This window comes from Montipora foliosa, chromosome 8 (genome assembly GCF_036669935.1).
Source record: "Montipora foliosa isolate CH-2021 chromosome 8, ASM3666993v2, whole genome shotgun sequence".
In the NCBI taxonomy this organism is placed as follows: Eukaryota; Metazoa; Cnidaria; class Anthozoa; order Scleractinia; family Acroporidae; genus Montipora; species Montipora foliosa.
The window spans coordinates 29070945-29085521 of NC_090876.1; the positions used below are offsets into that span (position 1 = coordinate 29070945).

Consider the following 14577-nt stretch of genomic DNA (forward strand, 5'->3'; position numbering starts at 1 on the left):
CTTTGTTTCAGGGTTCCCCAGAGCTCTTCTCTCCCTCGGTCAAGAGAAGAGCTCTGGGGTCGAGATCAGGGCATTTCAGTTCAAATGTGTGAGAATCATATGAGGTAACCCAGTCCCTGAATAATTTTCTCGTTATTAGTATTGTGAGTCAGTCAGATCGATTCAAAATATATTGCCTGAAATGCGATAGCTATGTCAAAGTATAGGAAGCATTCCATCGAGGAAATGAGGAAACGTTCAAAATCAAGGAAAAAAAGAAAGAATATGGCGAGGAAGCACTCAAAAATCGAAAGGGATACATCGGCATCAGAATTTCAGGTCAACGCAGGGGAGCCCAACCATTCTGGTGAGAATCCTGAAATGGAAACAAGGACGATAAACTTCCCCTTAAAGGGCAACCACAATTGAGCATCAGGCCATATATCTCTGGAGGCCAGAGTTACGAAGCAAACAAGAACAAATTTATATTTGACTGGATTCTTCAGTGTTTCCGAAGATCTCACGTGATATTGAACTTCTACCCAAGAAGACCAAGTGTGTTATTGCATTGAATCGGATGCTCATCGAATTGTTGAAATGGATGGATTGAGGAAATCACAACTTTTCACGGCGCCGATATTTTAATCCACTATTTCTTCTCACCGTACCGGGTACCAATCAGTACTTCCAAGCTGAATAAAGCTTTTCCACTTCATTTAATAAATTCAAACGAATTTATGTACAAGTGTGCCCGAATTATGTTTGGTGCAACAAATAAAAGAGCCTTTCGCCGCTCAGTGGTCACTTCCTTGTTTGCCTTTTGATAAGAACAAAGCACAGTTGCGGCTTTTTTAATTTGTTAATTACCGTGAAAACAATGACAAAATTTAAGCCCTTTAAGTTAGAACCTTCCCGCCTCTAAAAACCGACAAATATGATCTCGCTTTACTCCTATATAAATTACCCAGTAAGTGTAAGGGAAGTTTTGCAAATTCAGAGAACAACTACGAATGTCTTTGTCAAAAACGGTTTATGTTCGCAGATACAACGAAACTGAAACTTTTCAGTCCTTAGCAACAACTAGGCACGTTTCAGGAATTTTTTTGATATAAAGTTCATACAACGATCTCGAAACAACTAGCCCTAGTCAAGCAGTTAATGGTCTCACATCTCCAGAGTTTACTGAGGAGTGAGAAATTTAAGAACTGCACAAAAGTTATAGGCAAAAAATTGAGACCTGGAAACAAGAGAAACGCCAGTAGCAATTACTACATCAACTCAGCAGGTGTCTGTATGCCTGTCCTTTCCAGGTCAGATTTAAGTTTGCCAAGTTCGTCCTTCGCTTGATGACGGTAATTCAGCCGTACCTTCCTTAACCAGTGCACGGACCTTGGGAAAAAATCTAACTACTTTTGCTACAGCTTTTAGCATTCTTCCTAAAGAATACAAGTCGCTGGCAATACTGTAGATACGATTCTTGATAACTTCTGGGGCCAAGTACGTCTTTGCTGGGGTAGTTCTTTTTCTATTTGATAGTGCTGACCCAGAACTTTCTGCCACCTTCGTACCTTTCCCAAAATCTATGACAACAGGTTTGAATTTCGATGACTGTATGAGATCTTTTTCAAGAACAACATTGTTGGCTTTGATGTCATTATGCAGGTAACCTTTTGAATGCACATGTTTCAGGGCCAAGCATATTTGAATGAATATTTCAGTGCTGTCCAACGGTGTAATCATTCTTTTGTTGGCAGCCTTGTGGAGGGTAATGCTTTCTCCATTCACCCCATGAAATTGCGTCACCAAGCACAACGGCTCCTTTTTAGTAACAACACCAAAAAACATCGGAAGTCCCGTGTGGTCACCTAAAGCATTAACGATCTCAGCCTCTCTCGGTAAACTCTTCTTTGCAGACTCTTTGCTTTCTAGGGTGTCGTCGTGAGTCATTTTCTTCACAATCACTTTGATACCTCGATAGCGAGCGTGGAAACATTGTCCGTAACTTCCACTGCCAACAGCATGCTCAGAGAGCAACTGAAGATAATCTGGATCCAGTTCTTTCAGACAAGCTTTATACTCTCTCGGTATCTGAATATTTCTTGTGATCACACGTCAAAGTCGATGGCCTTCACTCACAGTTGATTTACGGGGTTTTTTCTCGACGGCCTTTGCCCCACGTGCCATCTGCAACATCACCGCTCCGCTTGAAAATCCCGTCAAAGGTCGCTGGTCGCTTACTAAAACTCCACGTGCATTTTGTTGAAATGCGGAGGGCTTTCTTTGCTCGACTTTGGCCCTATGCCTTAAAATAATATTCTTTTCAACATTTATGCCTTCGCCGACTGAATAAGGAGGATTATTAAGTTGGTCTTTGAGGTCCATTCTTGTGAGATCATTTCTTTCTTCCACAGGCATTTCGGCTGAAGAGTTTTTTTAGCATTTTTTTTTCGACCCTCATGTTTCCTTTTCTTCCATTCTTTCTTCTGCTTCGATTTCTCTTCATCAGTGTTACCACACGAATACATGGCTTGCTTCGAAATTCGCTTACCAACATTTTTCTCCGCCATGTCCAGTTAATTTCAAAATGTCTCAGATTTCGTTTCCAGTCTCATAATAGAAGCATTTTAAATAATAATCTGGATCCAGTTCTTTCAGACAAGCTTTATACTCTCTCGGTATCTGAATATTTCTTGTGATCACACGTCAAAGTCGATGGCCTTCACTCACAGTTGATTTACGGGTTTTTTCTCGACGGCCTTTGCCCCACGTGCCATCTGCAACATCACCGCTCCGCTTGAAAATCCCGTCAAAGGTCGCTGGTCGCTTACTAAAACCCCACGTGCATTTTGTTGAAATGCGGAGGGCTTTCTTTGCTCGACTTTGGCCCTATGCTTTAAAATAATATTCTTTTCAACATTTATGCCTTCGCCGACTGAATAAGGAGGATTATTAAGTTGGTCTTTGAGGTCCATTCTTGTGAGATCATTTCTTTCTTCCACAGGCATTTCGGCTGAAGAGTTTTTTTAGCATTTTTTTTTCGACCCTCATGTTTCCTTTTCTTCCATTCTTTCTTCTGCTTCGATTTCTCTTCATCAGTGTTACCACACGAATACATGGCTTGCTTCGAAATTCGCTTACCAACATTTTTCTCCGCCATGTCCAGTTAATTTCAAAATGTCTCAGATTTCGTTTCCAGTCTCATAATAGAAGCATTTTAAATAATAACTTTCCAATTTAGCGTCTCGTCTGTCTGAGAATCCATCTTTTAGCAAAGATCATATTCTCTATACTTCTCTGGGTCACTTTCAATTAATTGACAGTTTAATGACACTCCAACGCATTATGACAACTTTTTGGTGTGAAACTCGGCGGGTCTTAATTTGAGGTATGTTAGGAATCCTAGTACGGCATACTAGCATTCCTTAAAGATACTTACTGTCAGAGCTCCGTGCGTCCCCTCATGCTGATCAGAAAATAGTGGTCCCCAAGGTGGAAAAGACAAAGAAAAGATCCTTCTCTGCTAAAGAAGAGCATCTCCCAATCTACAATGTTGGCAAGCGAGTTGGGCCCCCACCAAGAAAAGTGAGGGATGTTGACGGCGAAACAATTCTTAAAGAATTTACAAAGAAGAATCTGCTGTTCATCCTTGCTCGTCTACATTACGCAGCCCATCAACGAAAGGTCAGCAGCTGGACTGGGTTTGACATCACGGTTCACGACAAAGACGCCATCATTCCCAATAATGTAGGCTATTTGCCGACCATTAACGAAGCCCTCAACCGATCACTCACTATCTTGCGCTCGCTCCACCTAAAAGCATCATATATGTTTTCAACCAGGCCATCTATGCCAAGGCGTTTGAGGTGAAGTGCAAGGAGTATGAGAAGTTCAAGCCCATAGTTCTACGTCTTGGAACTTTTCATACCCTTGGTACATTAATCTCTATCATCGGTAAAAGGTTCCAGCCTGCTGGTCTAAAGGACTTATTCATTGAAGCTGGGGTAGTGGCTGAGGGCTCCCTGTCTGCAGTTCTGGAGGGCTGAAACTATAACACGGGTGTTCATGTGCACAAACTGGCTTACGAAGCATTCATAAGGGTGGCGTTGGAAGGATTTTATCCGTGGCTTAACGAGTCACACCCAGCAGACAGTCGTCAAGTACAAACATGTCTTGATGAAATTGGTACCCTAGCTGATGAACTGTGTAAAGAAAGACACGATGAGGTTTTCAAGAGCCGAGTTTTCCAGCGTTTTTCTGACCTTTTTGCTGAATACAATCTTCATCTCCGGAATACCAATGGCCCCCTTTCAGCATTCTGGATGTACAGACATGATCGAGCTACTACTTCACATGATCCGTGCCTCCAGAGAAGATAATTGGGAACTCCATCTCTCCTGTGTCGCCAGATGCTCCCATGGTGCTTTTCCTACGATGCTATCAACTACACAAGATACATGTCAGCTTATTACAACGATATGACAAGTCTACTAGATAAGCACCCTGAGGTACACGAGCTCATGAGAAACAGTGGATTTTCAGTTTGGTTGGGCAACGACAATACATTTGGAAGAATTCCCGTTGACCAGACTCTTGAAGAAACCGTAAACAAAGATACCCAAACACCTGGGGTCCCAAGGGCTTTAGTTTGAAACATGGAGCCGTACAAAGGTACTGTTCCTGTTCCTGCACAGTTTGCGCGAAATGGTCGGCTATGCCAAAGGGAAGCACGACCATGCTAACCTTCACTCGTCTCGCATTGACCAAGATGAGAAAGATGTTGCCGCAATGTTTGATTTAATAAAGAACTGGACAGATCCATTTGCAGGCCATGTGCAACTGTCCAGCACCTCAACAGGAGCTGTTGACACTACTGCTATAGCAGACGACCTTGCGATCTCGCCTATAAAGTTGGAGAGGCAGCCTACGCTGATTTCAAGAAGACCCGTCTCGAATCACAGCCCCCAAAGGTAAGGTTCAATGACAAATTGAAGAAGCAAAAGCTGAAAACCTTCAGTGCTTTATCGAAGACCAAGATTTGTTTGCGCGGATGATCGTAATTGCTGAAAGACGCAATCTGCAAATGCAAGATGTGTTAAAGCACCCATTGGGCCCTCTTCCTGCTTCCCTGACCTGCAACAATGGCTTTTCCCGCAAGACCAATAAGGCACAACTTGGCAAAGAATTAGAGAAATTCATACAGCCAAAAACAGAGGTAACACGGTCGTCAGCTTACCTAATAGATGGGATGGCTCTGGTCCAAAAGCTGTAGGTAGATTATTTCACATTTGGTGAGATTGCAGACAAGATTCTATCTAGAGTGTTGCTTGAGGGAGAGGCAGAGACATTCCCATTAAATCAGCAGAGAGACAACTCAGAGGTGAAGGTGATGCAATAACTTTCAAGAACCTTGCCGCTGGCCAGAAGGTCAAGCAATTCAAGGATTTTTTTACGCAATGGTGACAACAAAAGAAGTCTTCTCAGGTTTGTCCTGGAGCACTGGCAAAAAACACCGAGTCGCAAGAGACTGGAAGACAAGGAGCTGCACGTAACATGTGGAAACCAATGCTACAAGATCACTGCTGAAAGAATAGAGGAAGAAAAAGAGCTAAGATCTGAAAAAGAGGAGGCTGATACACGACTTCTCCTGCACGCGCAACATGCAGCAAATGAGCAGCAATATAAGTCAATCATTGTATCCTCAGAAGACACAGACGTTAGAATCCTGTGCCTTGCGTTTTCATTTTCCATTGATTTACTGATTTATAAGCGTTGTGTTTCTCAACTGAACGCTCGGCATGCCGACATTGGAAAAATAGCCCACGTTATTGGCCAAAATGCGTGCAAAGCACTACTAAGTTTGCACGCATTTACGGGTTGTGATGCAGTGAGTGCGTTTGCAGGGATTGGGAAAGTGAAACCCCTGAAGAAGTTACTGAGTAAAAAGGAATACCAACGCACATTCCAGCAACTTGGAGAAAACTGGTTGATGTCTGAAGATCTTTTGATGCAGTTAGAGGCATTTGTCTGTGATATCTATGGCCAAGAGCCATAATGGGACAGAGACGGAAACGCCCACTCTGGCCCTTGGGATATGTGAATTTCACTAAAGTTATTTTTAGACCTGTGGATTAGTCGGAAGTTAGCTTTCCGAGAGGTTCGCAAACTTTTATTCGGTGAAACGATGTAAGAGAAAAATGGCGTCGGGCATGGAGGTGTGTTTTATCGATGAGAGCAATTTTGTTATCTACGGGAAAGGTTTTATCTTAAAAGATGATGCAGATAATCTAAATTGTGAGGTTGATTCCTTAATTTCCTTGGAGTGGAATGATTCGCCTGATGAAATATCAGACTTTGAGGAGGAATTGATGTCCGGCGCAAACAGCGATCCTGAAAGTGAGCTTTCAAGTTCATCAAGCGCTACGTACGATCACAGCGACGACAGTGAATTCGGTGCAGGACCTTCAGCACCAAGTAAAGGTGGAAGAAAGAAACCTAAAGCAAAAAGCAAACAGAGAGAAGGGAATATTAATCGTCGCACAAAAAAATCGAAGCAGCCTAACGTCAATCCCAGTACTAGTGATGCAACGTCGACCAGGAATTCAAACGAAAACAAAAACACTAAAAAGCATCAAGCAAATGCGGCGGAGATCAAAATAAAAAAGCAAGAAAGATGAGGACAAAAAAGGAACTAGACGAAACGTTGATGAAACTAGGGGCTAAACGTCCCATGGGCTGGAATTTTGTATCGGAACAGCTTTTTAAACATCCAGTCATGAAACATTTGGAAAACCATGGAAAGCTAATCAAAGAAATACTCGAGGCTCGCTAGGCTTTTCTGTTTACATAAAACATGTATCTGCACTTGCAGAGGAAGTAAAGAAAGACGGCAAAGTTCATTTGACATTGCGCTGGATGAACACTCTAACAAGCTATTTGGAAGATTCATCACAAAATTCAGAGGTTAATGTACCCCAGTGTTTACTGAATTGTCCAGTAAATATTCATCCGCTACAATCCGGGCCGTGACAGGAATTGTGCACTCTCTTGTTTACAACTTCGCCCAGTCCGAATCGTACAATTTTTCGCAGCCTGTGGATGTTCAGCAGAAAATTCTACCAGAGGATGACGTTACTTTGTACAGATTGTCAGGGGCAGCTCTTTGTCAAATGATTAAACTAAGAAAGGATACCCTGTCAGAAAAGAAAGGCAAGAGAAAGCTCACTTTGCAATGCAGGATTGACATGGAGCTTGAACTGGATATTTTGGAGAAACTTAAAGAATCTGACACAAACAGTCTTCCTTAGGCTCTGAAGCTGCTTGATGAGGGTAATGTGACTTTTGTGAAGAAGGATTTTCTTAACTTTGTGAGGGATGCTGATTTGACCATTAGAGAATATGTGAATGAGAGGAAACTGAACAAACACAAAAACAATTTTTTGAGGTAGTTCACTTTAATGTGTATAAGGATGAGCAATTGTTAAAATCTTTCAAATGGTCACTAGGAAAATATGGGGCATTAACTCAAAATTCTTCTTCTTCTGTAATTAATAAGATATACAGTAATATGCTTCACAAACTCTGTAATACAAGAACAAAGGGGTTCTTCAGAGGAAAATTTGAGAGGGTCTTGGCCAAATCAGGTAAAGTTGTTGAAGCTGGTTAGTCCCTGAGAGACAACCTGAAGACATTTAGCATTGCCAAAAAAAGGTAGACACTATTAATTTTCATGTAAGAAGTATGCAACTCTAAGACATTGTATGTGATCACACAGGTCAGGAAAAAACAGACCAGAATTTTGAAAGCTAGAGAAATTCTGAGGGCCAAAGAAAACAATCTAATATAAGGGTAAGGCTGTTCCTAATTTCTAACCCCAAAAAACATTTATGTTCTTTATTTTTAGTTTCTGAGGTTAGTATCTCTGGCAAAACAAAAATATTTTTTAATCAGTTCAGTTATGTAATGCTCCTGATCTGCATGTGTGATCCACATTGAAAAATTGTGTCAAATTTTACACAGCGAGCAGAGGCTCCATTGTTGCTGTATGAGCTGTAGCATACCTGTGAAAAATGCTTCTTCTCACAAGCCAACTTGTACAGCAAAAACGTAAATGCTTGCAGGGTTGTCAAATTTGAAACGGTGAGTGTAACGTCCTATCACAGTCCAAAAATGTCAATAAGTTCATCTTTTCCAATGTTAAGAAACTCTAAGGAGGTCATAAATGGCTTGCATACTGTAGTGTTTTATTTACACTGAACAATGATACATCAATACTACTTTAATCCATACACCCTTTTAAGTCTGTAGATGACTTATTTAAATGTCATAATCAGAAAAAGCTTAATTTCTGATGTGTAAAGTTAATTCTGTTATGGTATCAAAATTAACAAATGTTGAAAACAAATTCCAGTAGCTTTTTTCTTATAGATAACAAGAACCACATTATTTAAAGCTTGGTTTAGTCAAACTTCAAGATAAGTGTAAGCAATAATGTTGTTTTCCCTTTGGCTCAATTTTCAAAAATTTTAAACTCAAATTCCTGCCAAGAAGATCAACTGATTTTGTGGGGGTTTCCCTTGAGAAATCCCATTCAGAACACAGTTCTACACTAGTCTAGATTTTAAGCACCATAACAATCATTGTTGATTATCAATAGTTGTGGTTTGCTACATGAAAGTGAAACCCATGCTAATTTTTGAGTGAAAGATGGTGTGAGCTTGCTCTGTATTTTTAAAAATTAAATTTACTCTTTGTCAGTCAATCTCAGTTTCTTAGTCTTGTGACTTTGGTTACTTTTCTAAATACAGTTGTAGGTGTTAAGGGTTACACCAGGTATGTGTTACTGTATTTTCTCAATTAACGCTTTGTCCCGAATAAATGACAGGTCTTGGAGTGGAAGTTGTAGATATCCCCCCCCCCAAGATATTTATTTGTGGTTTAATAAACTGACAGACGAGTATAAAGGCAAGATACACGGCTGTCAAGAAAAAGGTATAACAAATATTCTTTAGTAACAATAAGTCCAAATAAACTGCAAATTAAAAAAAATGCCAGTCCACAAGGCCTAGTTTGAATTAAACACCAGGGGCAGTTAATTGAGAAAATACAGACCGTAAATATGTTGTTCCTGTTGGACAATAACATAATGGTAGTCAAGCCAACTTCCTATGATACAGTGAGTGTAATGTTCAAATGACAATATTTATTTGCTTGCCAAAATATTTTACAGAAAACAGTGTGTGTGTCCTGTTCATAGGCACCTACATCTACATATAAATAAACAATTTTGGCTACTCTGATTATTTTTAAACATGTGTGTGCCTTTTAAATTTCTCTTAGACTGGATTTTAATATTAATGCTTACAGAAAAATGTCTCCTATTCTACACAACCAACATGACACTTAAAGACTCTTATATGTGAAATTTTATGTACTGTTATCCCCATTCACTAAACTGTAAAAGAATTTGGATTAACTTTGATGCCAAAAAGCCTATGTACAATCATAAGAAACAAAGGTAAGAGTGCACAAGCCTAGATTTTCATTTATGAAATTTTGCATCACCCCTGAATACCACTTTACAATATCACTACAGCTGCTCTGTCCATGGGGTACATAGCCTACCATGGCTCCACGCTGGCCATTCGAATGGGAATCTACAATTGCAGTGGCTTCTGTCTCCCAAATTAAAACTGCCACAGTGCGGAGGCTACAGGTCAGAATTGCAAATTGCTTCGGTTGACGGCTTACCCTTTCTTGCAAAGTGGTGACCAGGGGTGAAAAATCTCCAGATCGCAAATCAAACCCAATGGCTTGCTCATAACTTGAAATATGAAGATCATCTCCACAGCTCTCCACAGCATCTTCAATGTCAAGATTTCTAGCCTCTCCATCAAACAGCAAATCATGCAGAGCATTTCCTTCAAACATCGCCCAAACCAGTACTTCAAACCATTGACTTGGTAGGGTACTTGCAGTTAACTCTGGCAGACCATGTTTGACAAACTGAAAGCCCAACAGTGAAGCAACAAGGGTACATGCATTACTTCCTCGACGGCCACCAATGGTTGACTGGCTAAGGTTACCAGAAAGGGAAAACTGCCTTAAACCATTGATGCCAAAAGGATCATAAACCAGACGAACTGAGTAAGATGATCTTGATCCAGAATTACTAATTGTACTCGTGAGTGACCCTGATACGAGGATTACATCATCTCTGTAACCACGCTCAGAATTGCGGTAATCAATAACTTCTCTTCCACCAATGACTCTTCCTCTGAATGATCCGTAATTGCTGGCAGAAACGTTACCACCCGCAGCAAATTTAAGCGCACTAAATATAGACTCGATGGAGCTGCCATTTATTGGAAGAGGGCTGACAAAATAGTCTGGATATACTGCATTAAACCACCTGCAGAACTGCAGGAAGCCATACACCATCAGCCTTAACAGGTCCCATGTCTGAAAATGAAAACAACATTTTATCTATTACTTGTGTAAATTATAATTCAATGACAAAGAAATCCTTTGCACACCAGAGACCATAAATATTACTTTTTTTACTATTACCTGGCCATGGTTGGCTACCTAATTTTGTATTTTATTCTACATGCCTATTACTTCATTTAACAAATAAGTCAATTAAAATAATAATAGTAATAATAATAATAATAATAATAATAATAATAATAATGTCAGCAGGCAAAAAAGTGTGCTTGAATAAATTTTTAGTGCATATGTTACAGGTCAAATTTGATTTTAGGTGATAATTTTGATTTCACCAGAGGTTGATTCTCAACTTCCTTTGGTTCCTAGCCCTAATTCATGAATAATTAAACTAGTCAGAAAAATAAATCAAGTTAACAATATCCTTGCATTGCTTTTGTGCTGCTCACTAGTGTTCATTTAAAAAAACTTAAGCAAATGAACACTAACACTTGTTAGCTGATTTCCTCACCAGTGTTTTGATGACATGCATGCCACTCCTTAAAGAACTCGAAGCCTTTCTCAATGTTCTTCAGAACACGTTGGTATTTCGGAGTAACAGTCATGTGCCTCCAAGTAGTTGCCAGTCATCTCAATCTCAGATGCATCAGCAGGGGGTGGGACCAGCCTTGCATGTTCTTGTAGGGCTCTGATCATGTATCGTTGCTGCAGGAATAGCAATACAGATACTCAGACACAAGCTTTGAAAAGAATGCATGCAAAGTTGAATGCATACACCTTTTTATACCCTTTCACCCCTGATATCCACAAACAAATTATCCAGGCTGTTCTCAATACATTTCTTGTAGCATTCAGGTGGAGAGAATTTCTTCGAAGATAGAAGCATTTTCATCTTTATTAATTCGCAAAACCTTCTCTCCTGATTATATTGATATTGTTCAAATTAAGAAAAAAATGATTTTCATCACTTGATACATGAGCATGCTAAACTAGCATTTGCTGAGTGTATTTAAACTGTATTTAAACTTTATTATTGAGAATGAAAACAAAAAAAGTAGACAAAATACATACTTGCATAATTTTTGCGGGAAGTACATTCAAATGGGTCCAGCTATCTTGTTGAACAAAGCTATACCTAAGCCCAGGCACTCGTCTTCCTAGGTTTTGCTGAACTCTGTCCTGGTCACGTTGATATTGATCACTGATGGGCAGCCAACCAAAATCAATGCCGTCTTTTTGAAATGATTTTGAACCACTTGGTCTAGAACTGTACAATGCCGCAATGTTGTTCTTAAGCTGAAAAGTTGAAAAATAATAGACTTAAAATTAATTATACTATTTCTCATTTTTAATTTATTAAACTACATTATTTTGATCAAACTACATGTAGGAAATATTATATTCAATGACTCGTGGTGCAAATATAAAAAACATTTATATACACTCTGTAGCGTGACACATTTACTCTCTTTGATTAAGTAGAGAATCTTTGAGAGATTCACACGGGGGACTGGAAGCCATGAAAATAAGCCTGTGGTATTTCAATGACAGAGGGCCTTTTCCAAAACTAATGATTGCCTCTTATTCATTCAACCAAAAATATAAATCAATTGAAAAAAATATATTAATATTATTCAATGTTATAAACCTGGTGTGATGGGCAAATGACAACAAACACTCTCTTATCTTCGCTGTCTTCATATGGATGGTCAAAGGATGCTGACACAGAAAATGGGTCATCAGCAGCTGCAAGGGGGAGTTGCTCATGTTTGTAGCCGCAAAGGAGTTTTATCAGGGCAAGATTTGATGAGGCTCCATCACACACCAGTACACGGACATGGAAATCATACAACGAGAAGGCCTGGATAGTCCTCATAACACATTCAAGAAGACGTTTGTGGTCCCATGAGTTGGCACAAGTCAAATAAGGACCGATAACATCAAACTTTGATGTTAAATCTCTCCACAAAAATTGAAGGATATATGACGTTTTCTGTTGATCATAATCCTCTCCTACATTCATATACACATCATGTAGCCAAGGTAGTTCCTCTGGACTCATTGCATAGCCTCTAATGGTTTCATTCATGGAATTCCAAATAATCTTTGACTGCACCTGTGTTTCAAATAAAGTTTGCTTTCAGACAAAATCAACCTTTAATTGCAACATTGCTTCCAATTAAAGTAGTTGTTAAATTGACCACAGGATTGCGCTAACGCAAACCCTTAGGTGTGGCTCTGTCCTGTGCTTTAACTTTTGCCAATTTGGGAAACCAGAAATTCATATAGTTTTAATTTTCCACACTATACTTACCTGACCTTTACAAGTGAGTGCAAACCTTTTTTACTGTATAAAATTTTTCTTTTAAAATAGAGACTAAAATAATTACAAGAAAGAACAAAAGGAAAAGGCCCAGAAATAGGTGAACCAATAGCCCACCAAGCTAATATATTTGTTTATTTATTTATACTTATTATAAGATTTTATTCTGGTTGCTTTTCCTCACCTTTGTCTCGTCAAACACCAGGACACCAACACCTACTGGTCTTTTCTTTCCTGCATCGACCCATGTTTTTGTGAAGTTTTCATATTCTTGCCTTTGATGAGCAATGTAGTCTTCATGGACCCCAGGCCCATCAGCATTTTTCCTGATGATATGTTGAAGATATTTGGTGCACGGTTGTTGCAGGATGCCTAGGCTTCAAACAGCACAAAACGCAGCTGGACTCCTGGCATAGATAGCAAGAGGTCTTAAATAAAAGAAATAAGCAAAATTAAGCAAAATCACTGATGTACAGTACAATAAAGTTTATAAAAAGCATTTTATAAAATACATGTAAATCAAGAAATAGACTAATAGTTAATTCTTATCTGTGTTACAAAACAGGCAATTTTTGTTTGGTCGGTTTTGTTGTGATTATTGCACTCCACTGTACAGGGCAATGAACTCCAAATGAACAACTCTATACCAGTAAATTCATGCCTTAATTTGCTGCATGTTTCAACAACCTTTCTGGAAAAGCAGATAATTATAAAAATCACTTTAAAAAGAACTTACCAACTCTTATCATTGCAGACGACCACTTATTACTTTGTCTTCCAGGTTCTAGAAAAAAAAGAGAAAGAAATGACATTATAGACTCGACTAGTTATTATTACCTTTGTTCGGGGGACTGACATGAACAGAAAAAAAAAAATTTAACACCTAAAAAGAACACTCTGCTTTGTCTCATACGTGTAAACTACCTCCTTTACTACCAAGCTTTGTTGTTAAAATAGTATGAAAGAAACTATAAAGTACGACTCTTTGAGTAACATATACTCTGCTGACATGCGGTAATGCAGTGATGTTTACTTTCTGTTTTTGAAAAAAGGAAACTTACAATTTAAGAGCACCTCTCAGCAATTTTCACCTAAGACTGTCCAAGATAAAAAAATCGAAAATTGCAAAACTGCGTCACAATAAAGGACTACCAAAACCATTTTTAGAAAAATATGTTTTAGTTTGTTTCGATAATTATTTTACCTGGACGGCGACGTTTTCGGTATGGGGCCTTGTGAGCGAGTGAAAATGACTCCAAAATGTCACTTGCTTGAATTGCTATTTTTGAAATAGCGAATGAGTAACTTGAAAATCAAAACAACATGGCACAGCTAGAGTAATTCATGCACCCTTTAGCGCTGTTAACGGTAAAATATACCAACACTGGAACTTTTGACCAAATTTTAAAACTTAAGCTTTTTTAGATTGATTACAGAGTGCCAAATTTGTGCGAAATTCGACTGTCAAAAAATCATCCTGGTGCTTCGCTTTCTCAAACGAGACGATATTCATCGGAATAAGCAATGTTTCTGCTGCAATTAAATTCAATACAAATTTTGGGTAAATGAAACGGAGGATTTTTGGTTTAAGAGTGACATATCCGGTAATTAAAATAACTGACCTAAACATTTGCATACTAGTAAGATTTATTCCATTCCATATTTTTACGCAAACAAGTTTCCTTAATTCACTTTCTGAACATACCCTCAAAACAAACAAAGAAAGGCATCCCCCTTTATATAAGTATACGCTGGTTGGATTTTCCTCGAAGCCCTCAAACGACCATCGAACCAGTCCAATACTTTGTTACCTTCGTGAGTTGTGCCGTCAT

The 14577-nt window shown here is 39.1% G+C and overlaps 2 protein-coding genes across 3 annotated transcripts in view; both read right to left on the reverse strand.

Annotated features, from left to right (window-relative positions):
• Positions 1-1296: 1296 nt before the first annotated feature.
• LOC137968541 (uncharacterized) lies at positions 1297-2984 on the reverse strand. The gene is made up of 2 exons (XM_068815092.1): positions 2707-2984; positions 1297-2077 (listed from the first exon to the last, which is right to left on the reverse strand). Exons 1-2 carry the CDS (start codon positions 2982-2984, stop codon positions 1297-1299), a joined length of 1059 nt encoding a protein of 352 aa, XP_068671193.1.
• A 3191-nt stretch (positions 2985-6175) lies between these two features.
• Positions 6176-14577, reverse strand: part of LOC138013360 (uncharacterized) — an 8409-nt gene continuing 7 nt past the window's right edge. The window contains exons 1-6 of one of the 2 annotated variants that reach the window (XM_068860409.1): positions 14451-14577; positions 13482-13529; positions 12930-13173; positions 11494-11718; positions 10934-11127; positions 6176-10437 (exon numbers count right to left, since the gene is read on the reverse strand). The exon at positions 14451-14577 is cut by the window's right edge and continues 7 nt beyond it. In XM_068860409.1, the coding sequence (XP_068716510.1) occupies positions 9469-10437; positions 10934-10954 (990 nt within the window). In that variant the 5' untranslated portion in view covers positions 10955-11127; positions 11494-11718; positions 12930-13173; positions 13482-13529; positions 14451-14577 and the 3' untranslated portion in view covers positions 6176-9468. Of the gene's footprint in view, positions 10438-10933; positions 11128-11493; positions 11719-12070; positions 12516-12929; positions 13174-13481; positions 13530-14450 lie in introns of those variants that run through there. The other variant, XM_068860410.1, reaches the window with a different exon arrangement.

Coding starts and splice junctions, on each gene's coding strand:
- LOC137968541 (XM_068815092.1), bottom strand. CDS start 2,984: ATGCCTGTGGAAGAAAGAAATGATCTCACAAGAATGGACCTCAAAGAC. Junction 2,078..2,706: donor AAAAAACCCGTAAATCAACT/GTGAGTGAAGGC, acceptor TGTGATCACAAG/AAATATTCAGATACCGAGAG.